General features: G+C 42.0%; 1 protein-coding gene across 1 annotated transcript in view; it reads left to right on the top strand.

Moving 5' to 3' along the window:
* The window catches only part of LOC124593832 (glutamate receptor ionotropic, kainate glr-3-like), a 53,390-nt gene that overhangs the window by 18,462 nt on the left and 12,562 nt on the right, over positions 1-22,366 (top strand). Inside the window, exons 5-6 of the mRNA XM_047132180.1 lie at positions 5,863-6,074; positions 16,822-17,009. Of these exons, the coding sequence (XP_046988136.1) occupies positions 5,863-6,074; positions 16,822-17,009 (400 nt within the window). The remainder of the gene's footprint in view (positions 1-5,862; positions 6,075-16,821; positions 17,010-22,366) is intronic.

Genomic DNA, 22,366 nt, shown 5'->3' on the forward strand with positions numbered 1-22,366 from the left:
TCTGTCAAAAACTCTTCAAGAACTCTCAACCGCTGTTATTACAGAATGGGAACGGATACCAGAGCGTGACCTCCTCAGACTTATGCGGAGCATGCTACATAGGTGTCAGGCGGTGATAAACGCTCGTGGAGGGCATACACGTTATTGAAGCTCTCAAAGATCAGCGAAAAGCACGAAGGATGGCGGAATGGATGATTGTTTCCACTTTGTTTTCGACACTTGTCGCACATTTCAGTTCTAGATCTGTATATGAAAGAACATCTAATGATGCTTTCTTGGGTGCTTAATGTGTGAAGGATAAAGCTATAATATGGTAACGTATCGAGTCCTCCGTTACTTCTCAGAGAAGTATGGCAGACACCCAAGTCGTGTTTTCCTAATTCCTTTGAGCAGTGTATTTTAGATGCGTTGAAACGCAGTCCGCACGTCGCCATGAGACAGCGTGAATGTTCGAAAGAGCTTAGCCACACAAATATTCTGTTAATACTACCTTCAACACATTTAATCGTTTCCAGATTTCGCTCCATCAGAGTTTCATGAGAATGATTTTCAAAATTGCTTACGTTTCACCGAATGGTGTCTTCAAAAGCAGTAAAGTAATGAGACGTTTCTGCGGAAGAAGCATTATTTACGAAGCATGGGTAAATCGATCTTAGAAATAATTTTTCAGAAAAGGTAACTTGAAAATCCATGCTGACTGAAATGGGCAAATAACGACCTTTGTCGGACAACGTCTTGTGAGGTCATTGGTTCCCCTTTTACCAGAAGTACTCTAAATTACAGATATAAAGCTGTGACTGTTGTTGGTAAATATTCCGATGGTCACTAGGCATTCCATAATCCATGCAATACTAGTATGACATATATTCTGATTGCTTCACACTGGTAACTCCAGGTGTCCTCCAATAATTTGAAGAGGAATTTGGATCGGTCGTTCAGGTAATTCAAAACTACCTGCACGCCCAACAGACACAACAGCACTGGGTTTTGATCTGTAGTCGAGAAGGAAACACCAATAGCTCCCAAAGACAAGAAATGCCGTATAGAATGTGACTCGACTGTAGCGTATCCAGATGCAGTTCCGTGCGCAGTGCTGCCCGTCCAGGATCGATCTATAGAAATAATCAATACTCAAGGTTATCGGTTTGAGCACTTGATGTGACAGTCACAACACTACTAAACATATGAACAGTAACTGAATTATGTGTTTGCCTAAATCTGGTGCAGTGCGGAAGACGTTTGTGGAATTTTCGCTATTGTTTGATAAAGATCCGAACTTCTTACGTAGTTATTCTTCAAAGCTTCTCCCAGTGTCAGAGAAAATGTATATGGTTCCGTTCCTGTAAAAACTCCACGTCACGATACAGCTAACGTTAACAGTTGCTTGTGTACGACAGCAAATTAACCAGGTTCAGTGTAGTGAAAACCGCACCATGATATTTTTTCTCTTTATCCATGTTTTTTTGGTGGCATGTATTAGCGGCAGCAGTGTGTGTCTTATTCACTGAGATGATAGTAACAGATGAAGGTTTAGTTGTTTTACCGACGTCGCAGAATATTTTATCATAAATTTATGACGTGAATTGGCAATTCGTGGCACGTCTTTCTTCCTGCTAAACCCAGCCGGCTGTGAAAGCGGTCCTCTTTCGCGACTATTAAGCTAGAGGGCTCGCTCGGCAGCCGTCGTGCCACAGGTAGCGAGCGACACTCCGAGCTGACCTTAGGCGCGGCAAGGTGGAATATCACCTGCTCCGTGATCAGCGTGCACACAATCGAGTGTAGTCACCGCAGGGCAGCCCATGGAGGCGCCGGCGGTCGGCGTAGGGTGTGACCGGGCTGGAGCGGCGGCTGGTAATGCAGGAGGCGCACGATGACACGGGCCTCTGCCAATAGCGGTGGTACCTACGGCTGAGAAAGCTTGGCGAACCGTTATTCGAGTGTTGAGACGTTGATATTACTCTTCTTAATGGGTGTAGCAGCTGCGAGTTTAAGAAATTGACGACGGAGTCAGTCTGTGGACAGCAAAAGACGTGAAGCCTTCTCCTAAACGTGCGCCCGCGAGCCGAGTTCGGGATTTCACAGACGGTCAGCGTGGTTCGTGGCTCCTGTGTGCACGCGAGTAATCCAACGTTCAGTTGGTGTCTTTTCGCGGATGCGAGAAAGCCGATGTCAGTGGAGAAGCATTCAGGGTCCTTAACAATACAGGAGGAGCACTAGCAGGTTGCTCTAGTGACCGACAGCGGTATTTTCAGCGGTCGAGTAATGCAACATATTTTACAGTCAACAGTACAGGCTGTGCATACAGTGTCATAAAATACCAGTAATATTGCATATGGAAGGTCCATATGTAAAGTGCTCCTTTATGTGGCTATTTTGTGGACACGCTGGGCGTGTGGTTGTTTCCTCTAAGCGAAAGCCATATGGAAAATTATGTTATTGTTATAATACTGTGAGCGTCATTGGTAGTGTACGTGTGACTGTACAGAAAACTATCTTGTGACTGTTGCACAGCATGGGTAATTGATTTTGTGTGTAAAATTGCACACATAATTGTAATTTCGAGGTATGCATGGATATTATTCTAGTGAACTGATAGAAGTGTAGTTTTGGGGAATAGTTGGTGTGGTCATGGATCTATATTTAGCTGCCTGCTAATACAACTGAGTCCTAACTATGCCACAGACTTCTAAGTGGTTATCTGTAGAAGCCATAATCGTTTGCGATTTTGGTGTCTGTGGCCTTATATTGTGAGCGCACAAGTTACATAACAAAAACTTAAACTGTAGCATGCAAAAGGTGTTTTTCTTTTGAAACTAGTGTTGGATGTCTTTCGTTTTTCGAAATTTTGATTTAACTAGTCAATAAACGTCAGGTTCTCTTTCGCGTGTGTCTAGTTTCGTGTAGAGATCTGAATACTGTTGCGGCATCATTAATGAAGCGAATGAGCTGATGGCCGAGTGTAAAAAAGCAAGGGACCTACTTTAAGAGCATTTCGACCAAGCAATTTCTCCATCCACTAATACCAACCATATCAGCTGCTGAAGGACCAATCAAAGAAACTGCCGAAGTTGAGGCTGCTCTGAAAGAGATGAAGAGAGAGAAACCCAATGGCCCGATGACATCCCAGCAGAATTATGGTGTTCTCAGCAATGCAGTGTGGTAGGTTGGATAACATATCTTTTCAACCATATCATCAGAGAAGGTAGAATACCAATAGATTGGCAGCAGGTAATAATTATAACCATCTTCGAAAAGAGAGGAAGCCTTGCTGAGTGTTCTAATTACCGCCCGATCTGATTACTGATCCACGCGTGGAAGAACCTTGCCGGGTTGGCGACAGCAATAAAGTTCTTCGTCTCTCTACGTGATTGTTTGTAGGCGTTCCAACTGGGTAGTGTTTGGTCTTCAAGAAATTCGTGATAGTTTTTTTTTTCGTGCGTACGTCATCATTAAAATCGTCATTCCGATACCACATATCTTTGGTGATCCTAAGTCGTCCTGGTTTCGTAGTTCCGACAATACAGCGCGCCGCTTCATCAACAGAGATCTACAATTTAGTCCAGCTATTTCGACTGTGGTAATTGAGGGCACTGTAATTTCTGACTTAATGTCAGCCTCCTTCTCCTTGACGCGCCACCATTCGATTTTTGATGGTCTATTTCTGGCAGAGTACCAAGATGTTGGTGGGTTGATTCTAAGCGTACGATGATTTCATGTGGAGTCACGTTTGATCCACTAAAATACATGTTTATGTGAGTTTCAGGATTTTTTAACCAAGTGTTCTTGATGATCAGATTATGATTTTCTATATACTCGACGATTCGCTGGCCTTCACCGTTCTTCTCTCCATGTCCATATCCACCGTGGAAGTCATGATCTTCTTTTCTTTGACCGACATGTCTATTCACGTCACTAGAGTCTTCTCGTCAAACAGTGCGAGGCAGGCATCTTTGGTTTCCGCACTCAGGACTGTTGATGAGGCATAGATACTTAAGAAGTGGATTGTTTGTCAATATGCAGTGTAGACAATTTTCATAAGGAGATCGTCGTAACACTGCACCTGAGTGACAGAACCAAAGAATCTCGCTGATATGATAATGCCGGCACCGTCAGTTGTTCTGCAGGTTCTGTTGTATAGCAGTTTATAACCACAATCAATGTCATATGACTTATGTTGACGCAACCTTGTTTCTTAGACTGCACAAATATCGATGCACCTCCTTTCGAGTGCGTAAGTTCGCTGCATCGTCCAGTCACAGTCCCGATGTTCAGTGACGAGAGACAGAATGTATGGGCTCGCTTGTTTAGCCTTCGCCGCCCTTGCGATGGTTGTGTTGTTGTTGTGGTCTACAGTCCTGAGACTGGTTTGATGCAGCTCTCCTTGCTACTCTAAACTGTGCTAGCTTCTTCATTTTCCACTACCAACTGCAACCTCCATCCTTCTGAATCTGTTTAGTGTATTCATCTTTTGGTCTCCCTCTACGATTTTTACCCTCCACGCTGCCCTCCAATACTAACTTGGTGATCCTTTGTTGCCTCAGAATATGCCCTACCAACCGATCCCTTCTCCTAGTGAAGTTGTGCCACAAATTTCTCTTCTCTCCAATTCCATTAAATACCTCCTCATTAGTTATGTGATCTACCAATCTAATCTTCATCATTCTTCTGTAGCACCACATTTCGAAAGCTTCTATTCTCTTCTTGCCCAAACTATTTATCGTCCACGTTTCACTTCCATACATGGCTACACTAGATACAAATACTTTCACAAACGACTTCCTGACACTTAAATCTATACTCGATGTTAACAAATTTCTCTTCTTCAGAAACGCTTTCCTTGCCATTGCCAGTCTACATTTTAAATCCTCTACTTCGAAAGTCCTCAGTTATTTTGCTCCCCAAGTAGCAAAACTCATTTACTAATTTAAGCCTCTCATTTCTTAATCTAATTCCCACAGCATCACCCGATTTAATTCAACTAAATTCCATTACCCTCGTTTTGCTTCTGTTGATGTTCATCTTATATCCTCCTTTCAAGACACTGGTCATTCCGTTAAGCTGCTCACCCAGGTCCATTACTGTCTCTGACAGAATTACAATGTCATCGGCGAACCTCAAAATTTTTATTTATTCTCCATGGATTTTAATTCCTCCTCCGTATTTATCTTTTGTTTCTTTTACTGCCTGCTCAATATACAGATTGAATAGCATCTGGGATAGGCTACAACCCTGTCTCACTCCCTTCCCATCCACTGCATCCCTTTCGTGCCCCTCGACTCTTATAACTGCCATCTGGTTTCAGTACAAAATGTAAATAGCCTTTAGCTCCCTGTATTTTACCACTGCTACCTTCAGAATTTGAAAGAGAGTATTCCAGTCAACATTGTCAACAGCTTTCACTAATGTAACTCTTCAAGCTTTCCCGGCGATCTAATGACATCTTGGGTTGTCGGGTGTTCTGCCGGATATCAGCGTCGTACTTGCACGATATTTCGGTCACGTAGCTCGTAACCTTCATCAGGTGCGACCTGAGACTGCTCCTCGAGTGGACCTGGTCCAGTATTTGTGCCTATGGCCTTCCCCCTCCACCAACGCCTGCAGGCGCTTCCTCTGTGGTCCGTGCCCATTCCCTGCGACCTGCTGGAGCGTTGCTGCTCCGTGTTCCGTCCGCTGCGGTTCTAGGACCGCAGCGGACGGAAAGGCGGTAAAAGTTGAAGGGCAGCATCAAATTAATAAAAAGAACATAAGCTGCTTTTGACACAGTGTACAGCAGCTAAGGGTTAATATGCTAATATTGTTGGTCTCTTAAGCATATGAGAGTTGCTATTTAACACAGTAATTTCAATTTTGTTGTTTTTATAGATATGAGCCTCCCATAGACACCGTGGTTGACTTGCATGACAGTGGGCTGCAGTGGGCGCAAATCGACAGTGCGTTCCTCAACTCGCTCAGAGGACTTACAGATCAAGTCTTCCTGGACCTGATAGAGCGTTTCCGGGTGCTCACACCAGACGTCCTGCGTTCTCGAGTCACCACTCGAGACTTGGCGTTTATCGTCGAGAGACTTCCTGGAGGTATGATCTACTTATCGTAGTTTCCTGCTGGTTGAGTCACCATAAAATGTAAAATAGGATATTTCACAAATTTTGTAATTCGTATTGATAAACTAGCCGTGGTTTCCTACGTTCTATTCCCTTATCTCTCAAGTACATATATTACGGTTATGGGAAATGGTTGTCATTGTCATTCCTGCAGAGATGAGTAATGGTAAGTATCTGGTAAAAATCTTGTGGTTGAAGCTCTTGTCTCTTCCACATTCGCTTCCTAATATGTAAGAAGGAATTATAGCTCCCCTAGAAGAACTATAACAAGAAGGACTGTATGAGAATCATATTCACATTTGAAATTGCGGCTAAACTTTGGCTACTCTGTGCATTGGTAACAATAAAAATTTGTGCTGGGCTTGGGGTCGAACCCGGATCTTCCGCTTGACGTCAGGAGTAGCCTTGACCGCCTCTCCTATCCCCGAGTACACTGCCTACTCCGATCCTACCTTCCATATGCCACCGCTTTTGTCTACATCCTAAACTTGTGCACGTACTGTGAGTCCTCTACGGGACGAAACGTAATGATTAAAGTCAAAGCCCAGTTATTAGGCATGAAACAGAAAATTGCAGAGGCTGCGTTGTTAGAACAATATGAACACAGCAATATAGCAAGAAAAACTGTTTTTTCTCTGGGCAGAACCAGTTATTGCTGTTACATAATTATCTGGTAAACATTTAAATTCTCCTTTGTTATTGTGACGAGTTCCACGACTGCAAATAACAGGTAGCAATAACAGAAGCTCTTCTGGCTACAGATTTTATTTAAAAAACACTACCACTTTTGTCCTCACACACGGCTAATGTTAGATGACATCAAATACATCTGTTCATACAAAAATAGGTGCATTTGAAGTGATCTGAAAATGTCCCTGGGTGAGACCGAAACCAGGCGTACTTTAAACGAAATATTCATGCAACTGTAGCTGGTTTTCTTGCAGGCAGAAATTACTGAATAACTTAAGACTGCTGTAAACTTTTATATTAAAAGAGCAGGGGTGTACAGGAATGTCAATGGTATCTATTCCCTTTTGTATCTGTAATGTTAGTACCTGTGGTGCAATGACAAAAGTCGAGTATCTACTTCGTGTAGGGAACAGTTGTATTTAAACGTCTTTTTGAAGTAACCCTGTTGTGAGCATTTCATTCCAATGTACACACAGCTTTCAGCTAGTTGCTGTAAAGTTCTTTTTGTTTTGAACGGTTTAAAACTTTTGAAGGACACGTATGTGAAAAATATACTTCAAATATCGCCCTATTTCTCTTGAAGATGTGAAGGCCCATGGTAAAACGCAGTCACAGGCGGAAATATATAGGAAAAGCAAGATGTAGAAATAACCTCGATTGTTACAAAGAGAAGTGTGTCGGGATCCCTGCTTTTCTTGCTGAATAGTAATGACCTTGCAGACAATATTAATAGTAATCTGACTTTTCGCGGATGACACAGTTATTTACAATAGATAGTGTCTAAGAGGAGTTGCTATTATTACATGCAGTCAGAGCTTGACAAGATTTCAAAGTGGTCCGAAGATTGGCGACTTGCTTTAAGTGTTCGGAAATGTAAAACTGTGTACTTCACAAAACGAAAAAGAAACGCAGTATCCTATGATGGTAATATCAATATGTCACAGATGACACCGGTCGACTTATACAAATACCTGTGTGTAACACTTAGTGGGGATTCAGAATGGAGTGATCTCAAAGGCTCCATAGTGGGTAAAGCAGGTGGAAGGCTTTGCTTTATTGGTGATATTAGGGAAATTCAGTCAATATACAAAGGATACCGTTTGTAAATTACTCGTGCTAACAAAACCTAGAAAACAGCTCAAGCGTGTGGGACCAATGAGAAATAGAACTAGCAAGTGGTATTAAACCAATACAGACAAGGGTAGCACAAATGGTCACAGGTATGATTGACCCATAGGATAGTGTCACAAAACTGAACTAGCAGTCTCTTGAAGACAGACGTAAAGTATCCAGAGAAAGCCCACTTACAAAGTATCAAGAACCAGCTTTAAATGATGAAGCTAGGATTAAATTACAGCACGCTGCGTATTGTGCCCTTATGCTCCGTAAGGACGAAATTAGATTTATTTTAGCGCGCATGGAGATATTTAAATAACCATTCATCCCGCGCTCCATATTAGAATGAAACAGGAGAAATTCGTAATAACTGGAACGATGTGACGCACACTCTCCCACGCATTTCACAATGGTTTGCAGAGCGCGGATGTGGATGTTAACGTAGATGTGGTATCGTAAGATTTAGTGTGTGAAGTAAATGATGTTATGACATGTTACATGAAGCCGTATTCCACCAGTTACGTGAAGACCAAAAAATGACAAAGCTGTGTACAACGACAGAGGGTGCATCTGTTGAATGTAGACAAGAAGTGAATACGTAAATTGCTTTTATGGACCAATTATTCACTTTGTATGAGATATGGGTTCACCTACGCGCATTATGAAGTAAACGGGAATCATAACGGTAGGTCGAAGTAGATGGACCTGCAGTAAAGAATGGCTAAGCAGATTTTATCTGTGAAATTTATTATGGAGATGGAGACATAACTTTGTTTGCCGTTTTTAGAGGTCTTGGTGCAATGCAAGAACAATGGCACAAGTGGACACTCGATGTTTCGAAAGCCCACTTACACAGAGCTTTATCTACAGGAAACTATCCTCCATTCCACCAAGCCCATGCCATCTAGGACGTCGATAATCTGCAACAGGAATTATAACAACTACCAGCTATGTTCCTCGACAGTGTATTTTCGTCTCGCTAAGTACAGAAAACTATGCAGGCGTAAAAACGCCAGAACAAGGACGAGGATGAGGTTTTCAAACAGACAGTTTATCTACCATATTTAGTACCTCTTTCACTGTATGTCTTAGACAAATGGTTTCGGAAGGCAGGTGTACGCACATACGGTTTCGTGTGACTGCAGCAAATCAACTACACTACACGTGTTTCTCTTATCCGTATACAATCGAATTTTTGGTTGTATTATTCCGGTCCGTGTAATTTCTTCTGGTACTCTATCTTACTGCAGTTTTTTGCTATTATTACAGATCTGAAAATGGCTATGTAATCAGCGGAAACTAGTCATCATTTAATGTTATTCCCTAACGATCATCACCTTTAAGATATATTACTTAAAAAATTTTATCTTAACGTCAAACTTTTAGGTCGTTCGTCTCCATCCTGGCTATGTCTGAATTAACAGCCTTATGTGTTTAGTTGGGCAAAGAATGTGAAAAACAGACGATAATGATTCTGTGGACTTTTTCTGTGTTGCCACATTGCAATGCGTGGAGGATATTATTCAAGAAAATCTTCGTCTTGACAATCGATAACGTAGCGTAGATTCTCTTGAAACCACATACAACATTGTTTTTTTGATCGTCTGACTGGTTTCATGCTGCCCACTCCGAGTTCCCCTACTATGCCAACATCTTCACCACAGAGTAGGGCTTGCATCCAACATCGTCAACCTATTTCACATAATCCAGTAACGTTTTTCCCACATAGGTTTTATCATCCACAGCTCTCTTGGCTACCAGGGAAGTTATTATTTTATGTTGTAACATTTTGCCTATCGTAGTGTGTCTGTTCCTGTTAATGTTTGTCACACGTTACTCTCCATGCATATTCCTAGGAGAATTTTCTCATTTCTCATATTATCGGTCAAACTAATTTTCGAACTCTATCTATAGTCCCATATTTGAAATGCTTCAATTCTCTTTCCCAGTTTTCCCACCGACAATAATGTACTTCAAATGTGTGTGAATTCCGAAGGGACCAAACTGCTGAGATCATCGGTCCCTAGATTTACACTCTACTGAAACTAACTTATACTGAGAACAATACACACACCCATGCCCGAGGTAGGACTCGAACCTCCGGCGGGAGGGACCGCACAATCCGTAACATGGCGCCTCAAACCAAGCGGACACTACACGCAGGAAATAGTGCACTTCCATACGATACTGTACTCGTAACATACGTTCTCAGAAATTTCTTCTTCAGATTAAAGCAGATGATTTGGCCAGAAATGACACAATTGCCTGAAGTAGTCTGTTCTCTATGTCTTTGTCTCGTCGGTAATACATTATTTTCCTTGCAAGTTAGCAAAATGGATTCACTTTGAAGTGTAGGATACAGGTGGGGTGTGGTTTAAGCATAGGATTTTGGAGATAGGTTGTTGGGTGGCGGGTTGAAAATACGACGATTGTTTGTGTTTGTTTTTGTTCGCCGTCTTTCTCATGCGAGCCCGGCGACTAGTTTTGTTGTCAGCCAGAAAGTGAAGGAAACAGACTGCCCTTATTTCCCAGTCTGCACGGCCACATTCCGATACATCCCACTGAAAGAAGTGTTTCTATTCTCCTTCTGCTTAGTGGGATAAGGACTATGATTTTAAATGAAAGTATGAAGTTCTGGTTCATACGCACATTGAGTAAAGTCTCTCATGTACAACGCTTTGAAATTCACTACATTTAATTGACAGTAAATCTTTCTGTCATAAATAGCACAACTAGCAGTTCAGAAGCGACCTCTACGGTATGTTCCTACCAGATTGTCTTTCGCCCTAATAATAATGAAATGCATGTTTGAAATAAATGCTCACTACAAAAGTGGAAATAATAGTCGCCACGCGGATTTGTAATTATCACGAACGGCACACTAACTGTTATTTTAGCGAAATCTAAGCGATCCAGTAGGGTGTACAGTCCTCCGTTTTTACCGCAAATACGCGATTTGTCACAGTCTGTCTCTGACGTCATCCTAGTCAGAGAGAGATCCGACCTCCAACCGACGTAGATGTTACAGTAGCAGAGTGCGAAGAGAACATTACTACTGTCTCTCGGGCTGTATTTATGCAGGTGACGCAGTGGACGGCCGAGGGCACATCTGTTGTCTACCGCCTTGACACACGGCAGCAGTCTCAGAACGACCGTTTTCTCGGACACATAATACACTATTGACCATTAAAATTGCTACACCAAGAAGAAATGCAGATGATAAACGGGTATTCATTGGACAAATATATTATACTAGAACTGACATGTGATCACATTTTCACGCAATTTGGGTGCATAGATACTCAGAAATCAGTACCGAGAACAACCTTCTCTGGCCGTAATAACGGCCTTGATACGCCTGGGCATTGAACCCAACAGCTTGTACAGGTACAGCTGCCCATGCAGCTTCAACACGATACCACAGTTCATCAAGAGTAGTGACTGGCGTATTGTGACGAGGCAGTTGCTCAGCCACCATTGACCAGACGTTTTCAATTAATGAGAGATCTGGAGAACGTGCTGGCCGGGGCAGCAGTCGAACATTTTCTGTATCCAGAAAGGCCCGTACAGGACCTGCAACATGCATGCATTATCCTGCTGAAATGTAGGGTTTCGCAGGGATCGAATGAAGGGTAGAGCCACGGGTCGTAACACATCTGAAATGTGAAGTCCACTGTTCTAAGTACCGTCAATGCTAACAAGAGGTGACCGAGACGTGTAACCAGTGGCACCCCATATCATCATGCCGGGTGATACGCCAGTGTGGCGGTGACGACTACACTCTTCCAATGTGCGTTCACCGCGATGTCGCCAAACACGGATGCGACCATCATGATGCTGTACACAAAACTTGGATTCATCCGAAAAAATGACGTTTTGCCATTCGTGCACCCAGGTTCGTCGTTGAGTACACCGTGGCAGGCGCTACTGTCTGTGATGCAGCGTCAAGGGTAACCGCAGCCATGGTCTCCATGCTGCTGCACGATCCGTTTCAGCCATGCGGATAAGATGCCTGTCATCTCGACTGCTAGTGATACGAGGCCGTTGGGATCTAGCACGGCGTTCCGTATTACCCTCCTCAACCCACCGATTCGACATTCTGCTAACAGTCATTGGATCTCGACCAACGCGAGCAGCGATGTCGCGACACGATAAACTACAATCGCGATAGGCTACAATCCGACCCTTATCAAAGTCGGAAACGTGATGGTACGCGTTTCTCCTCCTTACACGAGGCTCCACAACAACGTTTCACCAGGCAATGCCGGTCAACTGCTGTTTCCATATGAGAAATCGGTTGGAAACTTTCCTCATGTCGGCACGTTGTAGGTGTCGCCAGCCTTGTGTGAATGCTCTGAAAAGCTAATCATTTGCATGTCACAGCATCTTCTTCCTGCCCGTTAAATTTCGCGTCTGTAGCACGCCATCTTCGTGGTGTAGAAATTTTAATGGCCAGTAGCGTATTTGATAACATAGTTATGAATTATTTAAGAACTTTCTTAATTTTCACATGTATTTAGGTACTTCGTTTGAAAGCACTGAAAACGTTTCAGCTCGCCTGAATGAAAACTTTGCCTTCTAGAATTTTTATAGTGGAACTAACGGTAGCTCGTTAGATCTGAACCATAGCTTTACAAGAACTTGTATTCGCTGTTATTAATACTGCAACTCTAAAATTTGTTATAGCTTTATTATTTAGTCGGTTTTGTCATCTGATTTAACCAAAATCCTCTATTACAGGTACTTAAACTACTACAATCAGGTATATTTTCGTTACAAATTTGGTTTTAACTTAATTACTCAAAAACTACAAGAGGTAGCTTAACGTCGTCTGTCAGTTATTAGTTTTAGGGTGAACTGGAGCATAAAACAATGTTTTACGTGTCTAAGTCCAATATTTAGCGCCTTCCTTTTTTTTATAAAAACGTGGATTCTGGTCGTAAGTTTCGTTCTTTAACTTTGAAACTTGCACCAGTTATTTATGAGCTCCATATGCATCTTCTGACAAAGTTCTGGGTTTCTAGCTTTATTATTTAGAGTAGCTAATTTTTTTCTTAAAACGTCATTTTTACGAAAACTATTAAGACCTGATAATTGAAACGTTATTACAATAAAATATATCTTACGTTTATTCTTCAGGAAGATTTGTCCCTTGAATGACATCTATCGTAGATGATCCGAACGCCAGAAGCGTCACGCGAAGGCTGGTGTACAACAGTGACATTTCTCCGTCTGAATCTTACTCAGGAAAGAAGCGTCATTAACATAGCTAAAGATTTCGCGAGCTGGCAATAATTTCGCAGCAAATCATGCATAACGGATAATTTTTCGGAAAACTGGTGTTAGCACTTGATTATGAATCAAGATACACTACAGAAATTTCGCCGCTCGCCTAACACGGATCATTACAGGGATCTACCAAAGGTTATTGTGTAACTGTATTGGAGCACGCGAGTTGACATACGGAAGAAACTGCTGTAACCTCCCCCTCATTTATCGACCTTAATGACAGAAAAATTTAAACCGCGTGCACCTAATGGAAATTTGGGAAAAGCAATCGTCACCGAAGTTAATTTGTAGGTAAAGAGGGAGGAAAGGGTTACATCTAAATAAAAGGAAAAATGCAAATGAAATTGGTGGAAATTAATTTTGAGAAAAGGGTAAAATTAATAAAGAAAGTAAATGTGCGGTCGTTACGTTAACAATTAATTGGCGTTAATTAGATATTTGTAAATTGGGAAAAATTACGGTCGCAAGTCCTGTGGATAACTACTATACTAACTGAAAATGAAAGATAATTGCACATATAATTAGCACTAAAAGCGTGTTGTGTGAAAACTGAATGTGTGTCACAAGTAATAAATTTCGTTACACTCTGACATAATTTAGCAAAAGAATTAATTTAAACCGGAAAATTGAAAGTTAATTTAGTGACTGAAATTAATAGTGAGCTTTGTTTCTGAAGCACTACGAAATTCAGTAAAATAAGGTTAGTCTTGGGTTACCTCAACAATAATTTCAAAAGCTACTTGAATCTACGCAATTTAGAAATAAGAGATTTAACTATTAACTTGAATTAAATGATTCTGAACAATTAGCAATAGTAAAATTTAGTACGTACCAAGCTGAGCTGCAGTCAAAGGTAAGCTAAAATATGGTAACAAAACTCGCACTCTTAATTTGTGCTTGTGTAATCTAAATATTGTAGCCAGTTATGTATACTTTAACTGAACTTTGAAATTAAAGCAGTGAAATGGAATGATATTACTCTACTAATGGCGTTTGAATTTCAACGACACTCGGGTACGTTTCGGAAAAGGAATGGACCCTGCTTGGTAATGCGATTGGGACAATGAGCAACAAAGGTTCATGCTACGTTGCTGTAATTTTGTGAGGCAAATGGAACAATTTTAAATGCTGAGGACTGCCACACAGTTCTAAAACTTTACGTGCTTCCAGTTTTCCTTGTTGGTTGGTTGAAGGTTTGAAGTCGTCTGTCGAGGAGGTGGCGACAATCACTCATTGTCGGCCGTAGCTGTTGCAGAAGCTGGATGTTGGCGCGCCTTCTTCTCGACACGGTCTCTAGCCGAAACGGGCTCTTGATGTGTGCCAGCTAACGCTTCCCGTCCGCGACACCATGTCAGAAACTAACATAGCAAGTCGAGCGCAATTACATGCTGCCAAACCCCGAAAGCGCGGCAACTCGCGGGAGCATCACACAACACACCTCCTCCACCGCCCTACTCCAGCCAGACTCTGCTCTGCCCGCGCTCCACGCGCCAGAGTTAACACTACCAAAGATCCTAAACACTTTGGTTCTCCACACGACCTATCGATGTATTCGTTCGATAGCATAGTTTTCCCTAGGCAACACCCAGCTTAAAAATACAAATAATATTTACAAAACAAACCAATTATACATCGAGATAAATACATAAATATATAAATATACAAATATTAAAACAATTACAATATATAAAGACACAGAAATGTCATATCTTAAGGTAACAAAATAAGGAAAAAAAATCTATAGTAGAATAGATGGAAATAGGAGGATATGCATTTACGGCGTTACACTGCACCCTGTTTGTGATACTATTAATGCATCAACCTAGTGTAGCCCTATTCTCAGGTCAGAATTCTCAAATTACCTGTGTGCGAGCGAGGATGTTTTCTGATACAGCAAATCAGACGTAGAAATTATTAGAAAACATTTCATTTCTAACACCCTCCCTACGCTACCGACATAGCTCTCGTGACAGTCATCCACTCGTATTTGTGTCTGTAGATAACACTCTGGGTTAACAGTACTTTGTAGATGATGCAGCAAAGTAATGATTTGCTGCAGGATTTCAAGGCCCTTTTGAACGATGCTGTAAGTCTATGGAATAGAGGAGAGGGGTACGTATTGTTGAAAGTTAAGGATAACTTCAGGCTGATGGTTGCAGTGCGGAATTACTTATTGGCTCAGCCTCTAAGTTTAATGCACACCAGACGACATAACGAAAATTTGTAAGAACTGCAAAGGATCCACGCTGGTGCAGATACTGAATGTTGATACTAAACGTAATTAAATACAATGACTGCTCATAAATGGACAAAAAATAGTCTGACTACTGCTCGATTACCCTTTTCACCATCAATCGCTCCAAACAGTGGCAATCCGGAAGATATCTACGAATAACTGCCTAGAGAGAACTAATGACGAGATAAAGCTAATTTTAGGTCAAGTAGGTGCTAGGCTGAAATTCTTTGGAATTATCTTAGGGAAATGTAATTCATCCACTTACACAACACTAATTCGATTTCTCATTTTGAAAGTTTCTGCGTTGAATGCAACAGTTACCATTTATTTCATTTTCGTACTATTGCACAGCCTTACGCCACGTTCAAGTACCACGTTAAAAGATTTTATATGAAAAAATATATATTGTAATTTGTATATCATTCACTCCCTGTTTTTAGTTTTAAATAACCAGTGATCTTCTAATATGTATTGTTTAATAAAATACGTTTTAAGAGAGTGCCTGAAATTGAGCTAAGCCTGATACTCTACAGTACAAGGAAAATAAGACACAAATTAACGGTTGCAGACATAATTAAGTCAACCAATGGAATCACCTGTGGGAATAGCACAAAAATACGCTGCCGACGATTCTTGAGTATTACTCGTCTTGCTGGGGCTCTTACCACGTTGGATTAGTAGAAGCGACAGAGAAAGACTGCACGCTTCGTCACGTGTTCCCGTAGAAATCGCAGGAGCGTCAGGGAGATACTAATGAGACCTCACTGCCAAACGGCACAAGAGCGGTGTTTTACATCGTGGAAACGTTTAAAATTCAAACTGTGATGACGTACGCTCGAAGACGGGTCGAACAACACATTACTTTCTTCTATAAAACCCAAAGGGAAACGGGGAAACGATGTTAGCAGCAAAAGTGCACGTCACTACACAATGTGAGGTGGCTTGCGGATTATGGACGCAGTTGATATAGTTTTAAACATAGGAAGGCACTCTGTTAACGTAATTTGGTAGTTTAGTGACGCTGGCTAATGTATACACTAACAATCTTCTCGGATGTAGCGAGCAACTGGGTTAATGAAAAAATTTTGTTCATAAAAAGGCGATATTTAATCCCATCTTCTATTCTTTACTACACATCCTGTTATTACACATGTTTTAATCACGTACTCCAGTGGCACAAAGTTTCAGATGCCTAAAAGGAACTTTGCAGAAGTACAAAATTTGCTTATTTATTGTGTGGGTGACTATTTGTGTTATTATTTAACAGGCTTATAGCAGCGTGTAATTAATTTCATTCTCTGGCTAGATAAGTTTAAGAGTATCAAAAATTGTTTTTATGGCTAGTGTAAGACAAATTTGGTGTGATATGAATGAGCTTTTTTTCCCCAGGGTACTTTTCCATTGGTGACTATATCGACGAGGAAGCGCTGAGCAATTGGTTGCGACCGATGCGCGAGGACATCTACTGGGAGCATGTGGTGTTTGCGGTCCGCAAATGCTGGCCTTACCTCGAGCAGCTCAACGACATCATCGACAGACTCTTCGAGGCTGGGATTATAAGCGCATGGGAGGGACAGGTGTGTTACACCCTGTCTAGGCTGATGATTGGTGTCTAAAATTATAGATCATAATCGATATTCATTTATGTCAAAATACTACTTTTAACTTAGCTTTCACTAACAAGTATCCGTCGAGGGACTATCATTATAAAGATGTAAAGAATCTGAGGATGTACGTCTGGAGTACAGCATTGTATGGTAGTGAAACATGGAGTGTGGGAAAACCGGAACAGAAGAGAATAGAAGCATTTGAGATGTGGTGCTACAGACGAATGTTGAAAATTAGGTGGACTGATAAGGTAAGCAATGAGGAGGTTCTACGCAGAATCGGAGAGGAAAGGAATATGTGGAAAACACTGATAAGGAGAAGGGACAGGATGATAGGACATCTGCTAAGACGTGAGGGAATGACTTCCATGGTACTAGAGGGAGCTGTAGAGGGCAAAAAAAACTGTAGAGGAAGACAGAGATTGGAATTCGTCAAGCAAATAATTGAGGACGTAGGTTGCAAGTGCTACTCTGAGATGAAGAGGTTAGCACAGGAAAGGAATTCGTGGCGGGCCGCATCAAACCAGTCAGTAGAGTGATGACCAAAAAAAAAAAAAAAAAAAAAAAAAAAAAGGATCCTAAGTCAGCTCTTACATCAACATCTATTATCTGCGTGCGTAATAATGTAAAATATGTAGCATTGAGTCTTACTCTAATGTACAATGGTCCGACAAAAGTCAAGTGTTAGCTATATGCACATGTAGAAATGGCAGTAGTAACGCGTATACGAGGTATAAAATGACAATGCACTGGCGGAGACGACTTTAGAACTCAGGTGATTCGTGCGGAAAGGTTTCCGACGTGGTTATGGCCGCACGACAGGAATTAAAACACTTAGAACGAGGAATGGTGGTTCTAGCTAGGCGCATGGGTCATTCCATTACGGAAAACGTTAGGAAATTCACTATTCCGTGATCCACAGTGTCAAGAGTGTGCCGAGAGTATCAAATTTCAAGCATTACCTCACACCACGGACAACGCAGTGATCGACGACCTCCACTTAGCGTAAAGTTGTCAATGCAGAAAAACAACAGTGCATGAAGTAACGGCAGAAATGAATGTCAGACGTACGACGAACGTATCCGTTTGGACAGTGCGGCGAAATTTGACATTAATGGGCATGGCGACCGACGAGAGAGCCTTTGCTAGCAGCACATCGCCTGCAGCGTCTCTTCTAGGCTCGTGACCACATCGGTTAGAGCACAGACGACTGGAAAACCGCGACATAGTCAAAACAGTCCCGATTTCAGTTGGTAAGAGATGATAGGGTTCGCATTAGGCGCAGATCCCAGATGAAGGCACTGTGCAAAGTGATGACGGCTCTATAATGGTGAGCACTGTGTTTATGTGGAATGGACCGGAAATGCTAATGTTCCGCTATTTGCAGACCATTTGCAGCCGTTCTTGGATTTCATGTTCCGAGACCACGAAGCAATTTTTATGGTTGACAGTATATTACGTCACTGCGTCATAGTTGTTCCTGATTGGTTTGAAGAACATTCTGGACCATTCGAGCGAAATATTTGGCCCTCAGGGCGCCCGGCATGAATCCCATCGAACGGTTATGGGACATAATCGAGAGGTCAGTTCGAGCACAAATACCTGCACCGCCAACACTTTAGCAATTATGGACGGCTGTAAAGGAAGTATGACTCAGTACTTCTACAAGGGACTTCCAACGATTCGTTGAGTCCATGCCACGCCCACTTGCTGCAATACGCCAGACAAAAGGAGGTTCGACACGATATCGGGATGTAACGCATGACTTCTGTAACCTTGATGTACACGAAGGGTAGTCGTAAAGCTTTTCCAGGTTGAAAAAATCAAACGACAATCTTGAAACTTGATGTCACTTTCCCCAGTTCCTCTATAGATTGATCGTTCTATGCCACTCATTCTGCCCAACGACGGGTAACTTGGCGCAGTCTATAAATTGGCGGTTCAGGAAACATTCTTCAAAGAAAACGGCCTCGTCGTCATTCTGGAAATGCCTCAAACGCTTTGGTTTCTTCATCCCAGGAGAGAGGAAGAAATCATTACTTGCCGTGCCAAGGAGTACATGTCATGAGGTTAAATTTAATACTCCGGGTGAATCTGCTTATCAGGCCATAGTGTATCTTACACCGGTCACTCACGAAATAGCCGGCCGGAGTGGCCATGCGGTTCTGGGCGCTACAGTCTGGAACCGAGCGACCGCTACGGTCACAGGTTCGAATCCTGCCTCCCGGCATGGATGTTTGTGATGTCCTTAGGTTAGTTAGGTTTAATTAGTTCTAAGTTCTAGGCGACTGATGACCTCAGAAGTTAAGTCGCATAGTGCTCAGAGCCATTTGAACCACTTTTGAACTCACGAAATAACAATTAACTACCTCCGAATAGGGGATGGCTTCATAGTCAGGAGAGAAATGCTACCATCTGCGATTCCCGTGGTGTACAACTCGTTGTACGCTACATTTTAACAGAGTAACCTTTACATTGTGACAAGATGGCGGAAGCAAATCTAGGTATGGATCTGCCGTCTGTCGCAGCTGGTGGCGAGACCAGTGTGTAAAAAGGTTTAAATTTCGTGTAGTGTCCGGACTCCACTCATGGCGTTTAGATTGAAACTTTTAACGTGTTACCGAGTGACTGCCTCATCATTTTTATTCTAGAGATCAATCACACACAGCTACCTGCTCTACTACTTTAATTTCTCCCAGAGCTTCCTTTTTAATTCCAAGTTATAGGACTCAGTTCGATATAATGTTATCGCTCTCTCTCCTTCCTTGTGTGTGCGTATGTGTGTGCATGTGCGTGGTTACGGCACTTCTCTACATGAACTGTTGGATATGTTGGTTTCAGTGCTGTATAGGAGCGAATAATTTTCCTCGTTCCAGAGCCTCTAAGACGACCCTAGGTCCACTCAAGAACGGGTGAAGAATGTCTTCTTATTTTTATGAGCCACCAACGCATGAGAAGACAGTAATAGTGGACAGCAACAATATCATATTTACAGAAAAACTGTAACTACATTCTAGATACTACTTTCCAGCAATCTTAAGTAATAATAAAAACAACATATGATAATAGGTACAGAGAGTGTACAAGTTATTAACTAACACAACAGATAAATATAAAACTTAGATCACACTGAAACCGTCTGCGTCACCTAACCACTCTGTCATATAAAGGCGCATTGCAGCTGTGAACTTACACTGAAGTGACGAAAGTCAAGCGAACCCTCCTCATATCGTGTCGGAGCTCATTTTGCTTGACCTAGTGCAGCAGCTCAACCTGACACGGTCGCCACAAATCACTGAAAGTCCTCTGCATATATATTGAGCTGCTCATAACAGCGAAATTGTTGCCAGCGCAGGCTGTTGTGCACGAACGAACCTCTCCATTATGTACCACGAATGTTCAAAGGGTTTCATGTCGATGACCTTAATGGCCAAACCATTTGTTCGAATTGTCCAGAACATTCTTCAGGGCAATCGCGAACAGTTGTGACCCAGTGACAGGTCCATTGTTGTTTGGAAACATGAAGTCCATGAATGGCAGAAAATTGTCCCCAGGTAACCGAACATAACCATTTACAGTCAGTGATTGGTTCAGTTGAACCAGAGGACCTAATCCAATCCATGCAAAAGCAGCCCACACTACTACGAAGTCACCACCAACTAGCACAGTGGCTTGTTGACAACTTGGGTCCACCCATGGTTCCCAGGGGTCAGGGCCACATTCTAATCCTTCCGTCAGTTCTTAACGACTGAAATCTGGACTTACCTGACCAGGCAAGGACTTAAAGTCGTCTAGGGTTCAACTTATATAATTACAAGTCCAGCAGAGGCGGTGTAAGCTGTTAACAAAAGAACTCGCGTCGGTCGTCTGCTGCCATATCACATTAACGCAAAATTTCTGCGCACTGCCCTAACAGATTCGTTCCTCGTACGTCAGACATTGATTTCTGTGGTTATTTCACGCAGTGTTGTTTGTCTGCTAACACTGACAACTCTAAGCAAACGGCGCTGCTCTAGGTCGTTAAGGGATGGCCGTCGACAACTGCGTTGTGCGTGGTGAGACGTAATGCCTGAAATGTGATTTTCTCAGCCCACTCTTGCCAGAGAGGATCACTGACTATTTAACAGCCGCAATATTTCCAGAATGGAATGCCCCATGCGTCTCACTCCAACTACTATTCCGCTTTCAAAGTCTCTAAATTCCCGTCGTACGACCTAATCACGTCCGACACCTTTTCAGATGAATCACCTGAGTACAAATGACAGCTGTTCCAATGCAGTACTCTTTTATAACTTGTGTTCGCGATATCACATCTATTTGTATATGTGCAAATGGCCAGCCCCTGACTTTTGTTACCAAGTGTACATCGACTCAGAGTGCATTATCGAGCCATTCTTCCCTTTCGAGCACGGAAAAGGAATTACCACGCGATACTCCACTCCACTGATGTTGTGTGCCATTTTGTTTGTTCCTCAGCAGCAGCTTCTACGGTAGTCTGTCACAAGGATTCCATCGTATTCTTGGACTATGGACATATGCCTACGACTAGACAAAAAATTTATTACGTAACATTATATTTTTCAGGTAGTCAATAACAGCTTTGTGAGTATCCTTGTATTAAGGTTTCTCCCTGTTTCATTCAACGGTATACTGTGGGAATATGGCTATACGCATCTATGTGAGCTACTATATGCCTAATGCCATACCTGGAGTAGGTGTGTCACGAAAGAACGTTTCCTGTTTCCGCTGTGAATAGCGCTTCCTGATGTTTTGTAAGGAGATCGTTCCAATATCAAACCAGTGACTGTTCGCACCACCCTTTTTTTCACATGCTCAGTATCCACAGTTAGTACTTCTTTAAGGGGGGACGTACCTGAAAATGTAAAAAAATGTCATTTTTTAAATTTATTGTCTTTCGTTAGCTCAACTAATTGGCAATAATCTCCTGAAATTTCACAATCCAAATCGCAACCTAAGTACCTTAAAAAAATTAAATCCCTAACGTGTTCGTTCTGCCACGCCCACTTGTTTGAAGAGGCTCTTCAGTATTAGTTTTTGTATTACTGACGGAAACATCAAGATTGCTGTGAAATGTATGTAGTATATTCTCTTTGTGATGTATACCATCCGTGAGTGTTGGATAATGTCGCTGGAAGCAAAAGACAACGATAATCTTTGTTTACAAAGTGGCAAATACTTATTTTTATTTGCGTTGTTTTACTAACTTCGTTGTTGTGTTTTGTTGTATTCTTTAATAATGCCACGACAAATCAAAGTTTTCAAAAAGATGTGCAAGATGCTTGCACGTGCTTTATTAAATTTGAGAC

The sequence above is a fragment of the Schistocerca americana genome, chromosome 2 (genome assembly GCF_021461395.2).
Source record: "Schistocerca americana isolate TAMUIC-IGC-003095 chromosome 2, iqSchAmer2.1, whole genome shotgun sequence".
Classification (NCBI taxonomy): domain Eukaryota; kingdom Metazoa; phylum Arthropoda; class Insecta; order Orthoptera; family Acrididae; genus Schistocerca; species Schistocerca americana.